This window comes from Gorilla gorilla, chromosome 1 (assembly GCF_029281585.2).
Source record: "Gorilla gorilla gorilla isolate KB3781 chromosome 1, NHGRI_mGorGor1-v2.1_pri, whole genome shotgun sequence".
NCBI lineage: Eukaryota > Metazoa > Chordata > Mammalia > Primates > Hominidae > Gorilla > Gorilla gorilla.
Genome location: NC_073224.2, coordinates 17,893,099 through 17,920,550, shown reverse-complemented (window position 1 = coordinate 17,920,550; position 27,452 = coordinate 17,893,099). Strand labels below are relative to the sequence as shown.

General features: G+C 44.2%; 2 protein-coding genes across 4 annotated transcripts in view; one reads left to right on the top strand and one right to left on the bottom strand.

Moving 5' to 3' along the window:
* Positions 1-14,016, bottom strand: part of URB2 (URB2 ribosome biogenesis homolog) — a 34,075-nt gene extending 20,059 nt beyond the window's left edge. The window contains exons 1-4 of one of the 2 annotated variants that reach the window (XM_019031710.4): positions 13,550-14,016; positions 12,147-12,285; positions 7,608-7,784; positions 1,808-5,138 (exon numbers count right to left, since the gene is read on the bottom strand). In XM_019031710.4, coding sequence (XP_018887255.2) covers positions 1,808-5,138; positions 7,608-7,784; positions 12,147-12,272 — 3,634 coding nt within the window. In that variant the 5' untranslated portion in view covers positions 12,273-12,285; positions 13,550-14,016. Of the gene's footprint in view, positions 1-1,807; positions 5,139-7,607; positions 7,785-12,146; positions 12,286-13,501 lie in introns of both variants that reach the window. The other variant, XM_055380210.2, reaches the window with a different exon arrangement.
* Positions 13,882-27,452, top strand: part of TAF5L (TATA-box binding protein associated factor 5 like) — a 32,735-nt gene continuing 19,164 nt past the window's right edge. The window contains exons 1-2 of one of the 2 annotated variants that reach the window (XM_031003492.3): positions 13,882-14,018; positions 25,298-25,442. In XM_031003492.3, the coding sequence (XP_030859352.3) occupies positions 25,301-25,442 (142 nt within the window). In that variant the 5' untranslated portion in view covers positions 13,882-14,018; positions 25,298-25,300. Of the gene's footprint in view, positions 14,019-14,224; positions 14,324-25,297; positions 25,443-27,452 lie in introns of those variants that run through there. The other variant, XM_004028560.5, reaches the window with a different exon arrangement.

Here is a 27,452-nt window from a genome sequence, read left to right as displayed (position 1 = left end):
TATATAGTTGTAATTGTGGCATATTTAACATTTCATACTGTACTTTTTTTGCTTAATAATATTTTCTAGATATTTCTAGCCCTTGTCTTCATAATAGTTTTCATAATTATACTTTTAACGGCTGCATAGTAACCCATTAACCTTTCACCAGTGGGGCTGTAAAGGTCGACTCTGTGCAGGAAGACATGAGCTTTCTTGCTTCGAGGCTGTGTACGAGATCCTAGTTTGCTGCTTGGAAGGCTGCCTTCAGACTAAAACACTTTGATGACATTGAAGGTTAGCCTTGGTCCAGTGAGCACTTGCACCTGGCAGCACCCTAATACGGTGGGAGGACAGGGGTGAACTAAGGAAGGCACAGTCTTGTCCTCAAGGAACTGTAAGAGGCTCTTTGGAAATTAAGTGATTTGGCTGGACATGGTGGCTCACTCCTGTAATCCCAGTACTTTGGGAGGCTGAGGTGGGCGGATAATGAGGTCAGGATATCGAGACCATCCTGGCTAACATGGTGAAACCCTGTCTTTACTAAAAAATACAAAAACATTAGCCGGGCGTGGTGGCAGGTGCCAGTAGTCCCAGTTACTTGGGAGGCTGAGGCAGGAGAATGGCATGAACCCAGGAAGCGGAGCTTGCAGTGAGCTGAGATTGCACCACTGCACTCCATCCTGGGAGACAGAGTGAGACTCCATCTCAAAAAAAAAAAAAAAGAAATTAAGTGATTTGTACTTTTTTTAATTTATTTTTTTATGAGACAGGATCTCACTGTGTCACCCAGGCTGGAGTACAATGGCAGGATCAAGATTCACTGCAGCACCGACCTCCCTGGGCTCAGGTGATCCTCCCACTTCAACCTCCTGAGTAGCTGGGACTACAGACACATGCCACCATGCCTGGCCAATTTTTGTATTTTTTGTAGAGATGGGGTTTTGCCATGTTGCCTGGACTCAAGCAATCTGCCCCCTCAGCCTCTCAAAGTGCTGGGATTACTGGCGTGAGCTGCCACGCCTGGCTCTGATTTGTAATTTTTTAAAGTTGGCAGATTTTCATATCTTTTTAAAGTCAGTTTATGGCACTGAAAGTCTGATACATAAGAACGTACTAAGGATGCAGATATCTATGTATCTCATTGCAGCCAGGACAAGTTAAAGGCTAAAAAGCTGAAGAGGAGCAGATTTCAAAACTATAAACGTACACAGAACAACCTCCAAAATAATTGAGCAACTGAGGTGCAACTGAGGTGCAATTGAGCAACTGAGGAGGCTGCTGTTTGCACAGAAAGTAAGGCAACAGTTGTAGCAGTAATTGCTTATGTACGCCTAGAATGTAAATAGAGGGCATGAAGTCGTGGGTGCTGGGCCTAGAAGGGAGGTCTTCTCACTGTCCACATGTAGTACTTTTCTTTTTTTTTTTTGAGACAGACTCTCGCTCTGTTGCCCAGGCTAGAGTGCAGTGGCGCGATCCTGGCTCACTGTAAGCTCTGCCTCCTGGGTTCACGCCATTCTCCTGCCTCAGCCTCCCGAGTAGCTGGGACTACAGGCGCCCGCCACCACGCCCGGCTAATTTTTTGTATTTTTTAGTAGAGATGGGGTTTCTCTGTGTTAGCCAGGATGGTCTCGATCTCCTGGCCTTGTGATCCGCCCGCCTCGGCCCTCCCAAAGTGCTGGGATTACAGGTGTGAGCCACCGCACCCAGCCTCACATGTGGTACCTTTTGAACACATCACGTGTTCACTTATTCCCAGTTCCAAAAAGGGGAGCAGTGGAAACCAGACCTCTATAACACAGAATTAGCTCAAGAGAAAATATCTTACCTGCAAGAACTCTTCTCACAGAATGAAACATGGAGGTAAACACGGAGTCCTTTTTGGGATGCAGTTCTGGGGCCAAAAAGAACAGAGTCAAAAACTGCAAGGCTGCCTGAAAAGACTGATCATGTCCCGCGAGAGCTGGCAACTCCAACAGTATCTGAGAGTAAACACCCTGGTAGAGGGCAGCGTGGGAGAGCAGCGTCCTGTCGCTTCCTTGGGAAATGTCGGCCCCTCCATCCCTGCAGTGCTGACCCAGGTCGGCTTCCAAGAGCTTGCTGACGGATGAGATGAGGACCGAGGGAAGGCGCCAGCCCTGGGCCCCCGGCACTGAGCAGAGCTGCAGCACAGCTCCTGTTTGCAGCACAACCTGCTGCAGCAGCTCAGACAGTGCTGCTGGGGCCTCTTGGCCCGGCTTCTGCTCTTTGAGGAAAGGTCCCAGGACATGGCACAACCTGGTTAAAGACACCAGAAGGAGCTGCCTGCCCTGGGGGTTCTGATTTTCTAATTGTTTGCTTGAAGCTGCCTCCGTGTATGGTTTGGAACTGGAGAGGAATGTGGTGATTTTTCTAAAATTGAGCACCAAGCTCAGCTTCATTTGGATGAGCATCTGCATTAGCTCCTCTAAGAACGTCCCTATCACTTGGAGGAATTCCAGCCAAGCGGGATCATCCATCTCAATAAGGAACCTACTACTAGCTCTGAACAATGAGGTCAGTACAATCTCAAAAATATCACTACCATACATGATCTTCAACACAGAGCGAGCACTCTTCCCCCTTTGCAAGTAACCAAGAAGTTGGTAGCAAGTCGTCAAGAACTTGAGAGCCAGTGAGGAGGAGCAAGAGCATCCTAGTTTGGTGACGGCCATGGACAGTAACAGAAGAAAATAATGCACATGATAGGGTGGCAAGAGGCTGTCCAGCTGTAAGGCAGAAATCACTTCCAAAAGCCCCAGGATGCTTTCCAACTGCTCTCCCTCCAGCTGGATAGGGAAGTCACTCTTGACCAGGGACAGTAAGTTCTGGGCAATTTCTCCTCTAGGTTCTATACCTTCGGGTCCAGCTTTTGCAAATCTGTTTTCCCAATGACCCACAACCATGTGGTCCTTTTCAAAAAGCCAGGGAAGCTGCTGACTGACAAGACCTGAGTCACGCTGGGCACCAGAACACAGAATGCTGGAGCAACTTGTGGTTACGCACGTTAAGAAAGCAGAATGAAGGGACTGCATCTCTGGAAAGAGAGGGCTATGAAGGAAGGCTTTGGATATTTTTTCCAGTGTGATGTATGCCTCTTCATCTATTGAGCCTTCCTGGGCTTTGCCCATGGGTAAAGTTCTCAGCAGGACACTGGCCAGGTATCCCACATCATCTGGACACAGATAGGATATTAAAATTGTGAGATTTGACACGATCAAGTGCCAGTGTGCTACAGGGTATGTGAGTCCACTCACCATCCCAACTTGGCCATCCCAGGAAGCCGTCGTTCTCTGATTCAAGCTTTTTCTGCCGGAACCAATAATAAAGGCAGCATCGCACCTCAAACTTTGGATGGCTCCTTCAGACCGGAAACTAGTTTGCATTAAAGTCCTTTTCATTTTCTGCAGGTACAGCTGTTCTAAGCAATATGTACCAAGAGAGCTGAACTGAGCTGTAAACTTCTCTATCTTCTTCCAATGCTGTGTTTTTACACCTGGGAGCAACGAAGGGAGGTTCGAGATCTCCAGAGCAACACCTATAAGGGGCCCAGACATAGAGTGATACTGGCTACAGTTCAAACTGAACATAGCGTCCACCTGGGCCCAAGTGTAAGAGAGCAGGAGCACAGAGTCACTGACCTTCTCCAGCCACAGCTCTGGCTCTGGGCCTGGGGTGTCCAGGAGAAGGGCCAGCAGGGGCTGCACGAGCTCCCTCAGCATCCTCTCCATCATGCACTGTGTCCGTCTGACAATGGGCAGGGGCGTGCTGCTGTCCAGGCTCCTCATGTTGAACATGATGCAGTGCAGCAGTGAGCTCAGTGACAGTGACTTCAGGGCCATGTCGATATCACTCTGCAAATAGGGCAAGACTAAAGACTGGAACTTCTCCAGCACAAGGGACCACGTGTCCAGGATCTGACTCGGAGGCAGCTCCAGGAGGCATGCAGAGAGTACCGTGGAGGGGCCCGAGGCCAGCACAGGCTGCCTCAGTGCCTCAGCAGCTGGACGACAGATCACCCCCAAAACCTCTTCAAACAACCGTGGCACTTGTCGGAGTTTGGCATAAGTCTGGAAGACAGTATGAATAAGCGCCTCCTGGGCTTTTTTGGTTCGAAACTCTGTTACCTCTGCATCGATCCACGCTGAAGCCAGCAGGTCATCCAGGTCTGGCTCCAAAATCAAATGATTCAGAGATATCAAAGTCTTCAGACAGCGGAACCAGGCCGGTATGGGTGCTTGTGCATGGTTTATCAGCAGCTCAGCCACATGGCGGTAAAAGTGGAACTGAGCCTCTTCATGCCGAATTCTGTCGGCAGCGATGTTGTAGATATTGTTGTTGGCCACTGAGTTTAGTAGCTGTTCCACAACCAAAAGCTCTGTGGTCCAATCTGATGTGGACAGGGCTTTGCTCTGCTCCTCCTGCAGGTGTGAAATCTTCAAGCAGCCAAACAACCTGGGGAGAACCTGGAAGCAGAGAAGCTGGTTTCCCTCCTTAAAGTAAGAATCTAGAAAGAGCTTATACAGCAAGGCCACTGAGTTGGCCACAACAGAGGTATGAAGGGATGCTGCACAGTAGCCAGCATCGACCAGCCTGGTAAGCACGGTGTCCATGGGAGCCAGAAGGTTCTTCATGGCTCCCGTCTTCACATCCCCTTGCTGGTGGTCCAAGAGCTCCTCCTTGTAGGATGACAGTAGCTCAGGCTGAAAAATCCCTCCTCGGAACACGGCCTCAATCTGACTCCTGATGTCCCGGCTCAGCATCTGCCTCAGCTGGCCCTGGCCAGCCTGCGTCCATGTGCCCCCTGAGAGTAAGTGCCTCAAGACCAGGCACGGCTGGAGTAGGTGAGCAGTCACATCCCCAAAGGCACGTCTTGGGTTGACCTGCTGCTGCAGGATCAAGAGATAATGGCCAAGGGCCAGGTGAATGACCTCAAACAAGTGGGCTACCACAGCTCTTTCAGGCTGCCTGCAGGCCGACCAGCAAAGCTGACTCAGCAAGGCCACCATCAGCTCCTGTTTGGCCACGTAGATGACAGCCAGGGCAGGTGTCGACAGGATGCCCTGGCAACATCGAAGGACAGCACAGATGTTTCTTTGGGATCCCAAAAGAGAGAACTCAGCTACTCTCTCATTGATGATCTGAACATTAAGAAAGAAAGAAAACTCATTACTGACCTTAAACCCATACATACATAAGAAAAGTATTAAAAAAAAATCAACAAACTCACCCCTTTCCCTCATCTTGGTAAGAAAGAAATGCCCAGATTACCATATTTCAATGAACCTGACAAAAGCTTAGTGCATCAAAATAAGGCAAAGCATCTGTTTCAATTCCTCCACCCATCCATCTTCTACCAATGCAAATCTAGAAAAGGATCCGTGCCTCTGTAAATTTGCTGTCCCTTTTTTTAAAGCTGGGTTTTAAAGGGCTTAAATGCCAAATGTCACTTTCTCTTAGATCCTAAACCTGCAATTGAGCTTAGATGTTACCAGGCAGAGGGAAAGTAGCACTTAAATTATGATCTTGTGGTCTAAAATACATGTTTATAGGCCAGGCACAGTGGCTCACACCTGTAATCCCAGCACTTTGAGAGGCCGAGGCGGGCGGATCACTTGAGATCAGGAGTTTGAGAACAGCCTGGCCAACATGGTGAAACCCAACTCCACTAAAAATGAAAAAATTAACCGGGCATGGTGGCAGGCAGCTGTAATCCCAGCTACTTGGGAGGCTGAGGCAGGAGAACTGCTTGAACCTGGGAGGCAGAGGTTGCAGTGAGCTGGGATCGAGCCACTGCACTCCAGCCTGGGTGACAGAGCGAGACTCTGTCTGAAAAAAGAAAAAAAAATGCATGTTTATAGTCAATTATACTTTTTCTATTTAAAAAAGCCAAAGCAAAAGGCACTCTTTTAAAAAGGAAAGCAGCTGGGCATGGTGGCTCATGCCTGTAATCCCAACACTTTGGGAGGCTGAGTCGGGGCGGATCACTTGAGGCCAGGCGTTCGAGACCAGCCTGGTCAACATGGTGAAACACCATCTCTACTAAAAATATAAAAACTAGCCGAGCATGGTGGTGCACACCTGTAGTCCCAGCTACTCGGAAGGCTGAGGCACAAGAATCGTTTGAACCCAGGAGGCAGAGGTTCCAGTGAGCCAAGATCACACCACTGCACTCCAGCCTGGGTGACAGAGACTCTATCTCAAAAAATTTTTTTAAAAAGGAAAGCAAATGTTATGTTGCTACTGCTTATTATACAGCAAATCTATTGTCTACTGCTCTCAAAATTCCAAAATTCACAAACACCAGAAATTATGAGAATCAGGCAGATTCTATAATTCAGTCACAGGTTAAGTTACTTGCTCCCAGCCTTATGGAATCTGAGAACCAAACCTATCCCAGATGCTAAGTTATCAGTGCCCTAATGAGATAGGTATTATTATTTCTATTCAAGTAATTGCTGGCCGTGGACTTTTAAAGTTACTCTGGAAATGCTGTAACAAAGATGACAAATCCTTAAATGTCAATGCACTATTACAGTGATCTCCAAATTTTTGATGATGATACAACTCATCGATTTTTCCTGCATTTATATTCAATAAGTGTAATTTATTTATAAATTATGCACACATGCTGCAGCACTAACATTTTATATAATTATGAAGCATACATAAAAATAAAATTTAAGTATGGCTTTTTAAACAAGGAGACATTCTAAGATTTTCTTCCCATATTCCAAAAGATCCTTTGAAATAAGCCACTTTGGTGACCACTGGTTTATTATTTTAAAAAGTGACCCAGTTTGGAACATAATCTCAAGAACCGTTAAGCCCTATGTGCCATCGGGCAGCTCAACCTTCGTTCCCCTCCGTTACTAGCCTCTAATGATTTTCTCTCAGCCCACACACTCATGAGGGTGAGGCAGTGTTATGGCTTCACAGCCCAGGATTTACACTCAGGCAGAGTGAGGTTCAAATCCCAGCTGTGCCACTAACTAGCCACGTGACTTTAGGAAAGTTAAACTTCTTTGAGCCTGGCACACGTTAAGTGCTCACTAGTAGTAGTTTTTATTGTATCTAGCTATTCTCATGGTATTTAAACACACTCAGTTTTGACAATGAAGTTCCTACTTCTGATCTGAGACTTCAAAATCACTTTCAGTCAAAAACTGAGGCGGCCCCGGGTTGCCGGCCAAGCCACTAGTGGCACTTGTGGCTCGAAGGCCATAGTGGCAAAAAAAAAAAAACCTTTGAGGAAATTCCTGTCTGGATTTTGGCCTTTGATCTCCCTCTAGCCCAAAAGAAAGGTGAAGAAGAAGAAAAACAAATCAGAGAAGCATAACTTGCTAGCTACCTTTTCCAATTAAAAAGGTAATCAATGACCTGTTTATGAAATTGTTCCAAGCTTTTTTTGAATATTAAATAACAAAATGCTTAGAGCATATGATACACATTCAATAGTTACTATTTTAATTCCAATAATATTACATCCTTTTTCTCCTACCTTAATATTTCCTATATCTTCATGCAATTGACACTAAAACAGGTTTCCAGCATTAACAAGAAATCAATGGAGATGCATGCAACACATACAGAACAGAAGAGTGAATTACCTTGACTAGGGAAATCTGAAGATTAATGGTCTTTCCATTCTTGAGGAGATTCTGCAATTTTCTGCTATGTAAAATGTTATCTATATAGATCCAAAGCCTTTCAACAATATCTTCCTTCAGTTCAAGCTTTTTCTTATAAAATGCAACCAATGATTGTCTTGCCCAATCAAGTAACACCTGAATTTGAAGGAAACATACACTGAAAATAAATTTATTGGCTGAGAGAAAGATGTTAGACATTATAGGGACATTACAGGTATAACCAAATCCAATTGCCACACGGGCGGCGGGGGAGAACCTCTCTTTTACAACTTACCTTTGGTAATATTACTTACGTGTTCTGGTATTTTAAAATGTTTATTATTAAAGGATAAGAACAGGAAAACAACAAATTTGTCTTCAGCTAGGGCAAATTAAAAGTTTCAGGTGAAACTAACACGTCTTAACCCGTTTTTTGAGGTTATACAGGCATACCTCATTTTATTGTGCCTTGTAGATACAGATATTGCATTTACAAATTGGAGGTTTATGGCAACCCTGTGCCAAGCAAGTCTATCAGATCCTTTATTCCAACAGCATGTGCTTGCTTCATGTCTCTGCCACATTTTGGTAATTCTCCCAGTATTTCCAACTTTTTCATTCTTATATTTGTTAAGGTACTCTGTGACCAGTGATCTCTGATGTTACTATTCTAATTGTTTTGGGGCACCATGAACCGTGTCCGTCTAAGTCAGCAAGCCTAATCAATATATGTTCTATGCATCCTGACTGCTCCACCAAAATGCTATTACCCTGACAGGCTATTTTCCCCTCTCTCCTTCTCCTCTGGCTTTCCTATTCCTTGAGACACAATAATATTGCAATTAGGCCAGCTAACCCTCCAATGGCCTCCAGACGTTCAAGTGGAAGGACTGGCTGCATGTGTCTTTAAATCCAAAGCTAAAAATAATCAAGCTTAGTGAGGAAGGCATGCTGAAAGGTGAGATAGACCAAAACCAAGCCTCTTGAGCCAATTAACTAAATTGTGAATGCAAAGGAAAAGTTATTGAAGGAAATTAAAAGTGTTACTCCAGTGAACACCAAATGATAGAAAGTGAAACCGCCTATTGCTGATATGGAGAAAGTTTTAGTGGTCTGGATAGAAGATCAAACCAACCACAACATTCCCTTAAGCCAAAGCTTAATCCAGAGCAAGGCCCTAACTCTCTTCAATTCTATGAAGGCTGAGAGAAGTAAGGAAGCTGCAGAGGAAAAGCTAGAAGCTAGCAGAGGTTGGTTCATGAAGTTCAGGGAAAGAAGCCATCTTCATAACATAAAAGTTCCAGATGAAGTTATCTAGAAGGTCTAGCTAAAATCACTGATGAAGTTGGCTAAACTAAACAACAGATTTTCAGAGTAGAAGAAACAGCCTTCTATTGGAAGATGGCATTCAGAACTTTCTTTTTTTTTTTTTTTTTTTTTGAGACGGAGTTTCACTCTTTTCGCCCAGGCTGGAGTGGAATGGCGCGATCTCGGCTCACTGCAACCTCCGCCTCCCAGGTTTAAGCGATTCTCCTGCCTCAGCCTCCTGAGTAGCTGGGATTACAGGTGCCCGCCACCATGCCTGGCTAATTTTTTTTGTATTTTTAGTAGAGATGGGGTTTCGCCATTTTGGCTAGACTGGTCTCGAACTCCTGGCCTCAGGTGATCCACCCACCTTGGCCTCCCAAAGTGCTGGGATTACAGGCGTGAGCCACTGTGCCCAGCCACCATCTAGGACTTTCATAGCTAGAGAAGAGAAGCCAATGCCTGGCTTCAAAGCTTCAAAGGACAGGCTGACTCTCTTATTAAGGTCTAATGCAGCTGGTAACTTTGACGCCAGTGCTCATTTACCACCCCCAAAATCATAGGGCCCTTAAGAATTATGCTAAATCTACTCTTGCTTGTGCTCTGTCAATGGAAAAACAAAGCCTGAATGACAGCATATCCTTTTACAGCATGGTTTACTGAAGATTTTAAGCCCATGTCAAGACTGATCAGAACAAAAAGATTCCTATAAGAAGATTACTGCTCTTGGGTGACCAAGAGCTCCGATGGAGTTGTACAAGGAGATGAATGTTGTTTTCATGACTGCTAACACAACATCCATTCTGCAACCCATGATCAAGGAGTACTTTTGACTTTCAAGTCTTATTATTTAAGAAACACATTTCCTAATGCTATAGGTGCCATAGTGATTTCTCTGACGGATGTGGAGAAAGTCAAACTGAAGATCTTCTGGAAAGAATCACCACTCTAGATGCCAGTAAAAATATCCCTCAATCATGGAAAGAGGTCAAAATATCAACATTATCAGGAGTTTGGAAGAAGCTGATTCCAGTCCTCATGGATGACTTTGAAGGGCTCAAGACTGAAGTGGAGGAAGCAACTGCCTATATAATGGAAATAGCCAGGGAACTAGAATTAGAAGTGGAGCCTGAAGATGGGACTAATAAAACTTGAATGGATAAGTTGTTTCTTAGAGATAAGCAAAGAAAGTGGTTTCTTGAGATGGAATCTACTCCTGGTGAAGATGCTGTGAACATTGCTGAAATGACAACAAAGGATTGAGAATAGAACTTAAACTTAGTTGATAAAGCAGTGGCAGGTTTTGAGAAGTCCAATTTAGAAAGAAGTTCTACTGTGGGTAAAATGCTGTGTCTTTCATGAAAGGAAAAGCTCCATCAATGCAGCAAACTTCACTGTTGTCTTATTTTAAGAAGTTGCCAGTCACCCTAACCTTCAGCAATCACCACCCAGATCATCAACATTAAGGCAAGACCCTCCACCATGATGACTCCCTGAAGGCTCAGATAACCAATAACCACTAGCATTTTTGGGCAATTTTTTAAAATTAAGATATGTATTTTTTTAGGCATAATGCTATTGCATTCTTAACAAACTACAGTATAGTATAAACATAAATTTTATATGCACTAGGAAACCAAAAAATTTCTGTGACTCACAATATTGTGATCTATTTCGGTGACGTGGAACCAAACCTGCAGTATCTCTGAGATATGCATGTACTAAGTTCTAAAAGCTAGAAATACAAAGACTGCTCAGAATGACCACAGAATGTATCAGACACGCAAAGCAAAAAAGTAAGTAGAGTTGAAAGTCTGGGATTTGTGTCCTGGCTTCCCCCACATTACCTACAGCTTAACCTCTAATACTACTAATATTTATACATCATCTGGGAGACAGACACAGTCGATATGAAATCACACAAGTGCTTTATGAAAAGGACTGTGCCTATCTATACAGGTTCCATTACGTGTCATGTTTCCTCTTCACAAAACATCGAAGAAAGCTCACAATCCCAGAACTGTCAATAACAGTATGAATAGTGACAGATGCCAGAAGGAATAAAATCTCCCAGTATAACAACAGCAGAAACCTTGATCCAATTGGCTGCTAGAGCCTCCCCTTTGTTTCACCCTGGGCAGCACCTGCCAGGTGATGGCCACGCTGCCAAGATGACTCCCAAGTGCAGCCAGGTGTAGAAAGCACTGGATATGACCGCTGCTCTCCACACCACACGTCATCATCGCTTTACATATGTCATCCATCTTGGAAGCATTTTGTGCTGTCTTCTTTGACAACAGCAACTGGATGTGTATTAATCCAATTTCATGAGCTTGTCATCCTGGTGTTTATCATGCCAACTATTTTTTAACCTAAAAAGCCTGAGAAATTCTAACAAAATGCAATGCCTTTCTTGGTACCTAGCCCATTTCTAAAATGGCTTTATACAAATACTAACATTTCTCTACTTCCCAACCTTCAATTTATCCAATTCGGAAGACTTTTAACAAAGCACCACCAACCAACAGTTTAAGAAACATCACTTTGGATTTATAAGCAAATGCAGCTATCAATGGACTTTCAGAACCTAACGTCTGTAACTTAATTCCCAATGTGTTCATTAATGCATATACTTAATTTGTAATATAATGTCTCCAAACAAAAGAAATGCTAAATTCGGTGGGTTCATTTATTTTAAAGAGACAAGGTCTTGCTCTATCGCCCAGGCTGGGAGTGAAAGTGGCACAATCATAGCTCATTGCAGCCTCAAACTCCTGGGCTCAAGGGATCCTCCCACCTCAGCCTCCCAAGTAGTAAGGACTACAGGCACATGCCACCATGTCTGACTAATTTATATACATATATATATATAAATATATAATTTTTTTAAAAGATGGGATCTCATTATGTTGTCCAGTCTGGTCTAGAACTCCTGGCCTCAAGCGATCCCCCGCTTTGGCCTCCCAAAATAGAGATGACAGGCATGAGCCACTGTCCCCGACCTAAATGAGGTTTTTTAACAGAAAAAAAAAATGTACTAATGAAGTGCCTGACTCATTACTTTTTTCACTGACATTACATTTAACTTCCAACAAAGTTCCCTCCCCAACTTTTTCTCTATTTTTTTATTTTAACCAATTGTCAATATCCAAATTATACAAGTGATAATTATCTTGACAGACTGTAAAAATATGAGTTTCACATTAAACTTACTTGTTCTTTATTTGGAAGAAAGCACTGGTGAGAAATCCAAGCAAAGTGAGCTAGTTTTAGTTTATCTTCCCAGGAAGTTGTCTTGCTTTTAAGCTTAAGGGAAATGCCAGAATAAACAGCAGCCATGGCTAGGCTTTATCTACAATTTAAAAACAATGGGAAAAAAATACTATAACAATGTCAGACTGAGCAGGCACCAGAAAACCAACAGTATTGCAGTACTGTATCTTGTTTACCTAATATGTATTCTTTTATAAGTTTTTAATGAATCAACAGATTTGTCGGGGTAAATCTACATACAAGATGCTTGACTCCAGAATTTTCTGGGGGAAATTCAGACAAAAGCAAGCAAAATATGGACTGCACACACAGAAGATGGACTATATGTATTCCAGCTGTGATCAAACATCACTTCCACAAAGGTGAGTGTTCAGGAATTCAACAAGGCCAAAATCAGTGATTACATTACTTGTGGAAAGAGTCATTCATACATGGTTTCAAATTGAAAGAGGAAAAGATACATAAGCAATATCCGGAGGAAGTAATATGTCTCCAAGTGAAAAAGAAAACCCCAAAGGAATACAGTTATTTCAGCTGCAACAGTAACCTTCCACTAACACTTTTATTCAGTCATGTATAAATTTACAACGCACATACACACTTCAAAAAAGACTCTACAAGAGATACTTGCACAAGGAAAAGACTAAAAATAGAAAACAAAAAACCATGAAATCTCGGGGGTAGCAAACATACCAAACACCTACAGTTACTATAAAACTGGGTAAACTTGGCTTTGAGTTTCCTAAAAGTTACAGTAAAAAGGAACGTTAAGACGTTTTCATTTTAGAAATTAAGTTATCCTTCACTCTACTGCAGAGAACAAGAACATCAAGTGCTGTCAGTTTTCCTATTTTGTCAAAATGTCCAAAACGAATTCAACGATGCCTGACTTCTAAGTTCAGTACCATAGAACCGCCATCGCGACAGCTACAGAGTGCATAACAGGTGTTTGCTGAACTGGCTACAAAGACAACCGAGATGCTCTCCCCGGCTCCGCCAGAGTTCGGCTCTCCGGGCCTCCAACCGCCCTTACCGGGCAATGCGAAGTCCAGGGCGGACAGCACAGCCCTGCCAGCACTCCCTGCCCAGCAGAAAGACACCGAGCAACAAGAACCAGGGGAGAGCAGCTAGGAGCCAGGAGGGAGTTCGCCTTCGCGAATGGAGCGTGCCCAAGCCGCTCTCGCCCAGAGTCTGCTGGCGGCACCGGAACTGGGCAGGGTTGGGGGGCCCCCCATCTGGGCCCGGCCTTAGGTAGGGGGATCTCCTCTGGACCAGCCCCGGGTGGGGGGACTCACCTCGGGACCTGGCTGCCCGCAGGGGCTCACCGCGGGTGGGGGACTCACCTCGGGACCCGGCCCGGTAGGGGGCTCAGCTCGAGACAGCTCCGGGTAGACAGCGGAGGACGGCGGCAGCGGCGGCGGCTGCTGTCCCGGTGCTGCGGCTGCTGTACGGGTCCCGCGTCCCCACCACGTGGGACCGGTACCCGCGCTCCTTCCGCCCGACGCCGGCGGCGCAGCGGGGAGGGGCTGCACGCACGCCAGGCGTCGCTAGCCGAGCGCCGAGGCGCCTCGCCCATTGGCGGAGACGGTTGCGCGTTGGAGGCCCGAGCGGCCCAGCCCGCGGCCCGCTCCGTGTCAGTCAGTCATGGAGCGGCCGCCCAGAGCGGCGGCGGGGGCGGCGGGGCGCGGGGCGCGGGGGCCCAGCTGAGCCGGCCGTCGGAGCGAGACCCTGCGGCAGAAACGACGGAGGCGGAAGCAACCCGATCCCGGAGGCGGCGGCGGCGGGGGGAGCCGGAGCCGCCTGGGATGTTCAGTGAGTGCCGGGCGCACGGGCGGGGAGGGCGGGGAGGGCGGGGAGGGCCGGGAGGGTCGCGAGGCGCGCGCGCGCGCGGGCGGGCGGGGGCCGGGGCGGTGGGGCCTCGGCGGGGCGCGCCTTGGCTCCCGCCGGCGGGCGGTGGGGGTGGGGCGCGGGAGGCGGGGCGGGGGGGCGGCGGGCGGCTCTGCGCGGGCGCGACGGCCGCGCCTCCGCCCTCGGCCTCCCGAGTCCCGGGCTGCGGCCGGCGGCGTGGCCTGCAGTCGGCGGCTACACCTGGACTGGCGTCGCGTTCCTGCGCAGGGGTGGGTCCTGCGGGTTGGATGCCGGGCTCGGGGAGGAGGTGGCGGGCGCCCGCGGGGAAGGTATCCCAGTGCCCGACAGCCAAGCAGGGAGCACGGCTCCACAGCTCCTTTGCATGTAGGGGAAAATGAAATGTCTTTGCGGCGAAGTCGGGATTCAACTTTGCACATGGTGATCGTGCGTGGGTGGGTGTGGAGTCGATCTCCGCGTGTGACACGGGGGAGCCAGAGTTAGACTAGCTGCTGCAGGAGAGTGCTTGCCTGCAAGGGTGTCTCTCGGGGCTCGTTGCCTCATGACAGCAAGGTAAGGTTGGTGCGCCCATGGTGTGGGACGGGTTCACCACCTCCAGCTCGCGAAGCTGCCAGGCTTTTGAAAATGTATTCGATAAGGCGTTGGTCCGAAGTGAGTGGATGGTTAGAAACAGTGGTGTCATTTTAGACTTAGCGGAAGTGGAGTGCAGGAACGCTACATGCAGTTCTCCCATCAGTTGTGAAAGTCGTTGTAATGCGGATCTCGCAGTCTTTGTGGTTCTGGGATCAGAAGGTAAGTGCCAGTCCCATGCAGTGTCTGTCTTAAATTACTGTACCTAAACTGACCTTGCAGATTGGAATCTCGGAATGGTGACTCCTGCTAACAAGCAGTTGGGAGCTGTGCTGAGAGGAATATTAAGGGCGGAGCGTGTCTTATATCAGGCGATTCAAGTGTGCCAACACCTGAGTTGGGGATGTAGGGGAGGACACGGAGGCTGTTCCCCGGTTCCTGGTCACAGCTCTACTTGGAAGGGGGAGTAGGAAAGGGAGTTTTGTGCTTAATAGGTTAAATGCATCTGGCCACATCTTTAAACTTTGGAACAGCATAATGTAGTGGATAGAGCTTGGTGACAGTAGACCTAGGGTGGAAATCATGTAGCCATCTGCGTAACCTCTCTGAACTGTAGTTTCCTCATCTATAAAATGCGATGATAAGGAGTAACTTAAACGTGGATTTTTTTTATCTTTAAGAGACAGGGTGCCTCTATGTTGCCCAGGCCTGGGCTCAAGCAGTCCTCCCGCCTCAGCCTCCCAAAAAACGACCTTTTTAAAGGTACCCAGAAAAAGAATGATGTGTATGAAAATAGCTAAATGTTAGCTATTATCGTTTCCTTTTTGGCAAAATACCCTCTAGGTTCCCTGTAGTCCTAAGTTTTTGCGTTAAATGGAATATATGCTAATTTTTTAATGAATCGTAAATTCTTCCTGCCTTAAAAATCAGCGCTAAGCTAGAAAATTAAAAGGTGGGCTTGTTTTGAGTATTTTTCTTTGTCATCAACAACAAATTAGATTAGTGTATCTTGGAATAGTTTTGTCGCTCCTGCCTGTAAATGTGAGGCTTATGTGAGCTTCTGTCACTGTGAAACTAGGTAAAGGCCTCACTGAACTACTCAGTAACTGGTTTTTGGTTTTGCAAGCAATATATTAGCACCTGTGAAGGACATCTCTGGGGAAAGAAAGGGGGTTTTGTTTCTGCTAATTTGTTTTGCTGGAAGGGAGCTCTAGGGGTCATCTGTTAAACCAGCGTTACTCAGTGGACAGTACTAGAAGTCAAGTTTCCAGCCTGTCTTGTATGTGACTGGTGGCTTCTCAGGTAGTAAGTGTTCTGATCATTCTCTCAGCAAGCTTCTAGTAAGCATTCATTGTGCTCCCTCAGGAAGCCCCTGGTCACATGTAGAATCCTTTGAGCAGCAAGATGCTATAGAAGGTGAGAGCTCAGACCCTTCAGCCAGATGTGCTGAGTTCCCATCCTGGCACTGTGTAACTTCTTTGCGCCTCAGCTTTCCTGTCTGAAGAACGTTACCTACCTCATAGGTTTGTTGTGAGCTTAAAGAAGGCAGTCTATGTAAAGCACTTAATTTTAAGTGCTCTAAGTGTCTTAGCGTCGACTATGCTCAGTGTTAAGTATTCGTAGTGGTAGTGTATGAAACAGACAAGAATAGGGTAAGTTCTGTGACAGATTTGTTCCTGGGTTCGTGTGTGGAAGGGATTGTGATCAAGGAAGCTTTTGGGAGGAAGACATGGCTAAGCTGAGCTGCGAAGTGCGGGTGGGATTTAGCCAAACCAGGTTGTAGTGCCAGTGTGGCAGTGCCTCCAACTACTGGAGGGCCCCTGAGGGGAGAAGGTGGAGTGGGACCCACCAGTAGAGTAAGAAGAACCAAGGATTGGTCCAGTGAGGTAAACAGGCAGATTAGAGCAACCTGGAAATGACACAGTAGACACTCACTTTTTCTATCCTTCACACTAGTGGAGGCAGTAGAAAGTATTTTGTTTTGTTTTGTTTTTGGAGATGGAGTTCCACTCTTGTTGCCCAGGCTGGAGTGCAATGGCGTGATCTTGGCTCACTGCAACCTCCGCCTTCCGGGTTCAAGCGATTCTCCTGCCTCAGCCTCCCCAGTAGCTGGGACTGCAGGCATGCACCACCATGCCTGGCTAATTTTTGTATTAGTGGAGATGGGATTTCACCATGTTGACCAGGCTGGTCTTGAACTCCTGACCTCGGGTGATCCACCCACCTCAGCCTCCCAAAGTGCTGAGATTACAGGCCTGAGCCACCGTGCCCAGCGGCAGTAAATGTTTTTAAGCTTAGCAGAGATAACATCAGATTAGCTCCTTGGAAAGATTGTGCCTATAGTAGTATAGTATTATGTTTAAAGTAGGGCCAGGTGTGGTGGCTCATGCCGATAATCCCAGCACTTTCGGAGGATCACTTGAGCACAGGAGTTTGAGATCAACCTGGGCAACGTAGTGAGACTCCGTCTCTACAAAAAAAAATTTTTTTTTTTTAACTAACCAGGTGTGATGGTGGGCATGCCTGTAGCCCCAGCTGCTGAGGAGGCTGACTCGGGAAGATCTTTGAGCTCAGTCAAGGCTGCAGTGAGCTGTGATTGTGCCACTGCACTCCAGCCTCGGTGACAGAGCAAGACCTTGTTTCAAAATTAAAAAGAAAGACTTTTATTTTTATTTTATTTTACTTTTATTTTTTATTAAAATAAAAAAAGTCTTGGCAGTTCCCTATCTGCCCGTGATTTCAAAAGGAAAATGGTAGTAGAGTTGGGCATTTTATTCCAAATCTCAAAGCTTAGACAGCACTTACAGAAAGCATGAAGAAACCAGGCAGCCTTCCCTCTTAAAAATTATCTTCAAGTATATATTGTATCTGCTTGATCACAAGCAAGGTTTTCCCCCAAAAGTCTCATGTTTGGGGCTTCCCTGTTACAGGGCACTCTTTCTCAGTCTATTTTGAACAACAAGGTGCTGTTTGGGAAGGACATAATGGGCTGGAACAACTGGAGCAACCTCAGCTGGTGCTAGTTTGGGATATTTATTCAATCTTACCAAATAAGTGAAACAAAAAAATAGGAAAGATTCAGTCATTAAGTCATTCTTCCTGATGGGGGTGGGGCGTATCACAAAGTGCAAGTGTTAAATGCAAAACATAATGTATGTATAATATATATACACACACATATCTGTATTTCTATATATATCTATCTATATAGATAGATAGATAGATATATGATGATGAATGAAAAGAAGTTCTGCTCACCCGAACAGGCATTGATGGCTTGGGTTGAGATTTCCAGCAGGAGTATATGGATTTAAGACGTGCTTTATTGTAACTGATTTAGTAGATGGGAAAGGTAAAGTGCTCTGGAAATGGAATTTGATGATTCATAGTGGCTTAATTCATCACAGACACTGGTGTTTAAGATATTCGTGAACAGTTGGAGTGAATTTGTTTAGTGAATTAATATATTGCCTTATATATTTTAGATATGTGTAAATTAATAGAGATTATAGTTAGACATTTGATTTTCATCTGTAACCCTCAGAGTTTCTCTTTTTTTAAATTAAAGTTGACTAAAATGTTTTCTTTTTAATTTTTCTTATTGCTATGGTAAGGTAGTCATAGGTTTGGGCTTACCTTTTAGTTGGACATTTTACAGAAAGAAATTAGCTGCTGCTGTTTCTCTGCTGAAGCAAATTGTCTTTTTCCTTCCTATTTTTTAATTTAAAGAAGATTTGAAGAGTGTTGTGTATTGTCAGTGTTTAGAAAACACTATAAAATACTTCCATTTATAATTGTTTAGTAGTCAGAGAAGATATCCTCCCAGTGAGGTGTATCAAGGTGGATGGGTATGTTAATAACTTCACAATGTTTGGCAATAATAAAAGGTAGCTGTGTTTTTAAAACAAAATACTAACTTTTGGAGACTTTGTCATTAGTAAGCAGAAGTGTTATGCAAAACTTTATGAATTAACTTTTTTAAGCCAAGATGCTGATGCATTAGTTTCACCAGGTAATGTCATTCTGTAGAACTCTGTTGTCCAATACGGTAATCATTGGCCACTTATGACTACTTAAATTAAAATTAGTTAAAACAATTCAGTTCCTTAGTTGCACTAGTCATATTTTCATTGCCCAATTGCCCTGTGTGGCCAGTGACTACTGTTGTGAACAGTGCAGCCTTACAACACCTCTGTCATTTTCCAAAAGTCCTCTTGGACAGTACTGCTCTGGAATGAAAAATTGAAGATTATTCCATCCACTTTGAGACACACGCACACATAAATGTTTTAATGAAGCGTCTTCAAATCCTCATGTACTGCATTTGAATTCAGTTTCAGGAACAGTGATAAGCATGGGAAAACATCTTATCCCTTATTTTGAGAACAGGACATCCTATTTCTGTCTGCAGTGGTGTTTGCAAATAGAGCATTTGTGAAAGTTTTCTTTATGTAGTCAAACATAGTAAGTAATGTAGAGAGCCATTCTGTAGATTGTGCCACACTCTTCCATGTTAATAAGATTTTGTATAGAAGCAGTTTTTCTGTGCTGTAAAACAGTATTAAAATAGAAATTCAAAAAGATCATGAGCTTAAAATAAACTCTCAAGAATTCCAAGAAGCTAGATAGCACTCACGTTATTTTTATGACGAGTTTCAAAGATAAGCCCTGTCCTCAGGGAACTCTCCATCTGTTTAGGGGAACTGAGGAAGAGTGATGGCAAGAGGGGACAACCTGCATGAGGGTTGGGGTGATTTAGGCTTGGTTGTAACATCATTAGATTTGTCATGTACTTTGGCTGCTTTTCAAAGGGCCGTATGAGGAGGGCCTAACGGTGGAAGAATATTGGAATAGTCCAGTTGAGAAGTGATTTGTAGAGTCGGGCATAGTGGCATACACCTGTAATCCTAGCTACTTGGGAGGCTGAGCTGGGAGGATCATGAGCCCAGAGGATGGAGACCAGCCTGGGCAATATAGCCAGACCACTTCTCTAAAGAGAGCGAGAAGCAATTTGTGCTGTCAAATAGCAAACAGTCAAGATGGGGCAGCAGAAATGGTTGAGTTGCACTAGCCGCATTTTTTTTTTTAAGTTGAGAGAGAATTCCCATTTAGAATAGGAGTTGGTGGCCTCTTTGAAGTAAGGGAGAGAGAGAACAGAATTTTATCATGACTGGCTTTTTGGTTGTTTTGTTTTGTTTTTGCTTTAATGGTGGATAGTGGCACCATTAAGCCGGCTAAGAAAACCGGGAGAAGGAAGAGGTATTGCAGGTGGAAATGTCTGTTAATTGACTGAGTTCAGGAAGGTGGTCTGACTGTAAGTCTTGCATGGTGGTGTGGTGAAGCAGGGAATGTGAAGAAGCAGTGGCAGACAGTAATGGGAGGGCAGAGCCACAAGAGAGGCTTGCAGTGGGAGGGACCAAGAGAGTTTCAAGTAGGAGGTGAGCAGCAGCATCCAATCCAGCTGAGAGATCGTGAAGGGTGGTGCTGGAAAGTGACTGGTTAGATCAAAAAGTTAAGGAATCCCAAGTCTCAGTAGCCCACTGAGGTCAGAAGCAGGGTCAGCTGGCTGGGTGAGGAGACTGGTGAAGGTTTAGAATAGCGTAGGTGGAAGGCTGTAGGGTAAGTAGTTGATGAAACAAGACTTCTGGAACATCATGGAGGTCCCAGCTGATGTTGGAGAAAATCTACTTCTCATGACATCTGTTTGCTGGATTTCGTGATTTCCACCTACTTTCTACCACTGCTGCCATCCCCACCAAAACGCCACATTCTTCACTGCGTCCTGAGCCCAGCTACGGCCTTATCCATGTGCCATTTTATTTCTTAGGACACCATGGGAAAAAACACAGCTTCTAGTTCAAGTGTATTTATGTCAGTCTGAGCAAAGATTGAATATGAAAGGCTATCATAATTTTTAAATTATATGAGGTATGACTGAAACTGAAAGTAGTATGGCTCATTTATTTTTCAGTTGTGATTTATATTTTCACAAAGCTTATTGAATACACTTTATCATGATGATTAATGCAAAGCTAGGGCTTTAGGTCCTACTTAGACTGATCTTTTGATATTACAACCATTTAGTTGCTGTGAGTGAAGAGAACTAATAACTTGAGTTACCTAGTAGACACTTTACAAAAAAATGCAAAAAAACAATTTTTTTCATCTGTTATAAGCATAAATTTGCCATTGGAAAAAAGATACAATTACTCAAAAGCCAACAGTCAGAAGTCTCAGTTGAAGAGCTGATTTGAGGATTGTGTAGTGAGTTTGCCTGAATTTATCTTGAACTCACCCCTACTCAAAACTGCCACCTTATTGGGGCAGGGGGAGGGATGGGGGAGCCAGGTAGTAGTACTCTTTTGGCATTTCGTGGAACTGTGTAGTACTTTAACCTGTGATATGGTGGGTGAGGGTGCCTCCCAGCTCTCCTCTACCGACCGTGTACATTAGAGCCTAACCGGGGTGGGGGTGGAGGGATAGGATGTGGCGTGTAACCACTGAAGGGATTGACCAGACTAGAGTTCCACACTGACAGCATCTTAAGAGGATGCCTGGGTTCCATGTATCTCCACCTCCCCATGTTTCTGTAGTTGAATGTTAAGTGTGGCTGTGGTTTTCCCTGCAGAGTTGTTACATTGAAATGATCATGTAGGATTTTATATAGCAACTTGGTTGAAGTATCTGGCAACTGTTGATACATGAGAATAGATATACATTGTGTCAAAATCCTCCAGAAATTTTTGATTTCCAGAAATACTGTGATATGAAGAGCAGAGTATTTGACATCTGTTTTTACCTCTGAAAGTTAAGTATTTTATATAAATTGAAAATTACGAGAAATTCTGAAATGTTAACAAAGAGTATAATTATATATAAATCCAATTTCAGTTTGAAAGATTTTATAATTATAGGAAAAGCTAGGCAGGTAACGAAACTGCACTGTTCGTCTCATGTATGAGTCTCTCCAGAGACTTAGGTCTAGTTTAAGGAGAGTTTTTTTCTTCACTTGTCCCTTTTTGGATATTAGTACTCTGGAAATCAGTCTGGGTGGAGGGGACTGATTTATCTCAGGTTCATTAATTATCCATGTCACTTGAACTATATGTACATTGGAATAAAACCCAGCTGAGTTGATTGGGTCGTGTCTCTAGTATTTGAGTTTAGCGTGGTTATGCAAGAGAGTCATTGCCAGAATTCCTGCCCTTAAGATCCATGGCCATACAGTTGGTTCACCACCCACCCTCAGGGAAGCGCCCTTATCATAAATGGTAGTTTGGACTCAGAGAAATTGCTATTTGGGGCAGCTAATTTAAGCATATTTGTTAGAATCAATATTACAGACTAGTTTCTAGCAATCTTAAATATGGTCAGTGTTGACTATCATTCATTCTTACTCCGTTCTGTTTACTCTTTCCTAACTTCACATCTTTTCCCTTCCTCCTCAGACACATAGGTATATTGTCGCACCTTGAGGACACTGTGTCATTGCAGAGTCTGTTCTCCAGATCAGTCATTCATGTGTCTTTCACATGCAGAGTTTTTTCTTGTCAGAGGTGATCTGAGAGATCCAGGCCCATCTGCCTGGAATGCTCACGGATGTGCATCAATATGTGCATGCATTCCCAAGTCAGCAAAAGATCGGCAGTGTGGAAGCCGGAAAGATTTCAGTCTCAGCTAGAGTAGGGAATTGGGCTGGTTTGGGAAAGCCCGCAGAGTAGGAGATCTTGAAGTTAGATGAAAAGCAGCTTTAGCAAGTGATAGGAAGAGGCACTGGTTGGATTGACTCGTCTTGACTTTGGGCCACACGGGAAAGGACAGTACTGTCACAGCCTCTGTGTGCATTTAACTTTTTTCCTCTAAATATAACACAACCAGAATCTGCAGGGCTGAAATTATTTATATACGTATCCACACACTCACGGGATTCTTATGTATAGCCAGGTTGGAGGATCACTGATAAAGCAGTGCTGATCAGTGGCCACAGAGAATGGGAGCAGGGACCCCACCCTCAGAGTATCAGAATCCGTGTATTAGCAGTTTAAAAAAACAGCTTAATTAAAAAGTAACCTAAGTCATCAATACAGTGAGAGAATAATACACCATACCCAAGCAAGGTAAATTTCATAGTGAGAGGAGAGTTCAGTATTTGGAAATTTATTATTGTGTTTCATTATGTCACTGATTCACAACCATAGTGTTCCTTCTTTTTAACAATCACAGACCTAGTACCCCTTCTTTGTAACAAATATTTTGAACTCTTTGGCAACCTAGAAATAAAATGCACAGATAATGTAATCTTTCTGGACATATAGTTTAATATATATATAATGTCCTAACATTTTATATTTATATGTATATATACTTGTGAGTATGTCTCTAGCCTTCACAGTTTGCTCTGTTGTGTGACTTGTAGGGAATTGAAAAGTAGGTCTTCAGAGTATATTTTTAAAGGGCTCCCACAAATCAGTTTAGAAGGAAATAATTACTTGCAAATGGTATTGGGACAGTGTGTTAGCTACAGTCACTGGGCAAAACGTTTGTTTGGTTATTCACCACACATACACTAAAAGAAACTGCAAATGGACGAAAATTAGATACAAATAATTTTTTTATGTTTAAAGAAAAATAAGACCAGGCATGGTAGCTCATGCCTGTAATCCCAACAATTTGGGAGACTGAGGCAGGAGAATTGCTTAAGCCCAGGAGTTTGAGACCACCCTGGGCAACATAGCAAAACCCCTTCTCTACTAAAAAAAAAATAAAAATAAATAAATAGACTTCTGGAAAAGGTGGAATTTTACATCTTAAAAAAGAATGGAAGGGCAGGCACGGTGGCTCACACCTGTAATCCCAGCACTTTGAGAGGCCAAGGCAGGTGAGTCACTTGAGGTCAGGAGTTCGAGACCAGCCTGGCCAACATGGTGAAATCCCATCTCTACTAAAAATTTAATAATTAGCCAGGTGTGGTAGCGTGGGCCTGTAATCCCAGCTACTCGGGAGTCTAAGGCAGGGAATCACTTGAACCCAGGAGCTGGAGGTTGCAGTGAGCTGAGATCATGTCATTGCACTCCAGTCTGGGCGACAGAGCAAGACACTGTCTCAAAAAAAATAAAATAAAATGAAAGACCGGTAGAACTCTCAAAGGAAAATACTAATGCATGTAACTGAAACTGAGAACTTAAAACACATCCAAATAAATGATCAAAAACAGATCTCCCACACAAAACAACTGGGAAACCTTGATTTAGAGAATGTTACTTTGGTTGGGATGATTGTGTGTATATGCGTACATGAAATGCATTCCAAAATGGACACAATATTTTGGTCCTGGAGGGGAAAGTATGTTTTACATGACAGAAGTGAACCCCAAAATTCATCCAGCTGTCATTGGTCATCTGGACTGCAGTATTTATTTCTGGCAAAGTAGTGTTTGAGGCCATGGCAATACTAGGGGTTCCTGTCATTCTTGATAATAAACTCGATAGTCAAAGGAAACAGTGCCTCTTCTTTTTTTTTTTTTCTTTTTCCCTTTTCTTTTTATTTTTGTGAACCTACAAATTAGCTTGAATTATTCAAAAATAATTTACTTCTGTTCAGGTCACTTCCTACCACTTTCCTTTCCTTTCTTACAGGAATTTATGAGACATATGCTAACACATATACGCACCCTCTTAGTGTTGTGCTGCCTTTCTTTACCTGTGGTTTAAATAAAGAGCAAAAATGGTAAATAATATTATACAATTAAAATGAAAACACGGCCAGGCGCAGTGGCTCACGCCTGTAATCCCAGCACTTTGGGAGGCCAAGCCGGGCAGATCACAATGTCAGGAGATTTAGACCATCCTGGCTAACACGGTGAAACCCCGTCTCTACTAAAAATACAAAAAATTAGCTGGGCGTGGTGGTGGGTGCTTGTAGTCCCAGCTACTTGGGAGACTGAGGCAGGAGAATGGTGTGAACCCAGGAGGCAGAGCTTGCAGTGAGCTGAGATTGCACCACTGCACTCCAGCCTGGGCGACAGAGTGAGACTCTGTCTCAAAATAAATAAATAAATAAAATAAAATAAAATGAAAACACATTTTGCAAATCCCTAACTTAGAGCTGGCAGTCTTTTCCTGGCTATTAAGCAAAAATATCACAGTCCCCTTCACCATTGTTAACTTCATGCTTTGTTAACATCTATTTATCCAGTTTCTGTGGTCTTTGATTTGGCACTGCCTCCTGCCTGCTTTTTTGGCTAGTTCGCTGCTAATTAACACCTCTCTCACAGAGTAGGCAGGAGAAATCAAAGGCCCTAAATTTCAGACTGGCCCTGTTTGCTCTTTGTTAGCTTCTCTAATGAAAAGTTTCATGGGGCTGATTGGAATCTTGGTATTAAACAGAGTTTGGGGGTGATCTAAGGACTTTATTATCGATGCTTTTCCTATTTTCTGTAATTGAAGTTGGCTGTATTGTCATTGGAGAAACAGACAAAATGGAAGAGTATACCACGTTGGTATTAGGGAACTTAGATTTGCGTCTTAACTAGGCCACTTAGCCACATGGCTGGTCTTTCTCTCCCATGTATCCTACCCATCTGCGATGGTGCAGTTGGATAGGTTGCTCTCCCAGGCCCCTGATGTCTCTGTATCCTGTCATTGCCTCCCTTGAAGGTCATGAAACGAGTGCGTACCGAGCAGATTCAGATGGCAGTGTCCTGCTACCTCAAACGCCGGCAGTACGTGGACTCAGATGGTCCCCTGAAGCAGGGACTGCGGCTGTCACAGACTGCTGAAGAGATGGCGGCCAATCTAACAGGTAATGGTGGGGGCTTGTCTGGTGGGGTGAGCCTGGAGCAGGAGAACTCACATCAATATCCATCTGGAATTACTTCTCCTCTTCTCAAGACAGTGCCAGAGAGAGCAGACTGACCAAAAACCTCAGTGAGCTACGTTAAGTGAATGATGTTGGCCTCAGAGACCCTGTCTGTCATTCAGAGCGGTGCTCACATGTCACTTCTGATAACCTCTGTGATTCCCCTGGCTAAAGTCATTTCCTTCCTCAGGACTTCTCAGTTACTTTATCTGTACCTGAAAGTATGTGCAACTTTTTCCTTCCGTAAACAATTAACCTACAAGACCCTTAGGGACAGGGTCTCCCTCTGTCCCCTTCTTGCACAGGTCCCCTCTCCTCCAGCATGGAGCCTCACATGTAGAAGTCAGGTTTGTTGAATAAATTGGTACTTCAGGATCTGTAGTTGGAAATATTATTATTATTATTATAGACACATTCCTGAAGTTTTTTAAATTTGTTTTTGTTTTTTAATGTTTTGAAATCCGATTCTATTTTAGAAAAACTTGAGTTGACTCCATCTGGATTAATAAGTATAGTCATCCCTCAGTATCCATAAAGGATTGGTTCCAGGACCCCTCCATGAATACCAAAATCCACAGATACTCAAGTTCCTGCCTGATAAGACGTGGTATAATATTTGGCATAGCAGGTTACATCTACAGACATCCTCCTGTATTCTTTAAATTGTCTTTAGATTACTTATAATTCCTAATACAGCCTACATATCACCCCATTCACATGGATTCATCATAGTATTCAGCACCTGGTAAATTCAAAATTTGCTTCTTGCGACTTTGGTGTTTTTTTTCCCCAAATATTTTTGACTTGCAGTTGTTTGAATCCATGGATGTGAAACCCACAGATACAGAGGGCCGACTGTAATTGTTAGCTATTTTGTGAGTTCATGTTTTTATGTAATATGACTTTATGACTTTCTTCTTCTTCTTCTTTCTTCTTTTCTTTTTTTTTTTTTTTTTTTTTTGAGACAGGGTCTCTCTCCATCACCCAGACTGGAGTGCAGTGATGCAGTCACAGCTCACTGCAGCCTCAACCTCCCAGGCTCAAGTGATCCTCCATCTCAGCCTACCAAGTAGCTTGGACCACAGTCATGCACAACCACCTGGCTAATTTTTTTTTTTTTTTTTTTTTGCTTGTTATTCTTGTTAGAGGTGGGGTCTTACCATGTTGTCCAGGCTAGTCATGACCTCCTGGCCTCGAGTGATCCTCCCACCTTGGCCTCCCAAAGTGCTGGCATTACAGGTGTGAGCCACTGTGTAACAGGACTTTCTTTTACTGAACTTATTTACTAGTGATTCTGGGGGAAAAAATTGCTGGGATACTTTAGGGTGATTATAAACTACTTCAATGGCTGTGTGTGGAGGTGGAGTTAGCAGTGATTTCTGCAGCTCAGCCCTGGTTCCCTTTCTTATATGCTCAGGCTACATTCTTCTCTCTTCTTTGTTCCTGGGCTTTCTGTGATCTTCCAAATATCTTTCACCACGTGCTCCATTTCTTAATGGTTTCATCCTCCATCCTTGTAGCCGCAGTTACCTCAGCTCCCTCTTTTCATATACCTTTAAAGTCAAGGACCCAGGGTTCATTGCCGTAGGAAGAGAGTGCCAGGACAGTAACAACCTGAGGACGCTCTCAAAGGAGTGGTTCCTGACTTCCTCTGAAACACTAACAGAAGCCCAGTCAGCAGCCTGCCATCATGTATTTCAGGGTCGGATCCACCCGTTATTCCTTGCCTTCAAACTCCTCAGAGATACCCTTGACCAAAACAGGGCCAGATGATGGCCTTGGTATAGAATACTAAGTGCCTTATTGTTTGAATAGGGGAGTCCATTTACAAGGCCTCTGTCCCATTGTAGAGCAATTCCTTCTGAATATGCCATCCTAGCCGTTTAAAAAATCTGCTGCCCTGCATCCTTTGGAACCAGAGAGCAGTAATTCTTGCTGTTGTTGATAGAAAGT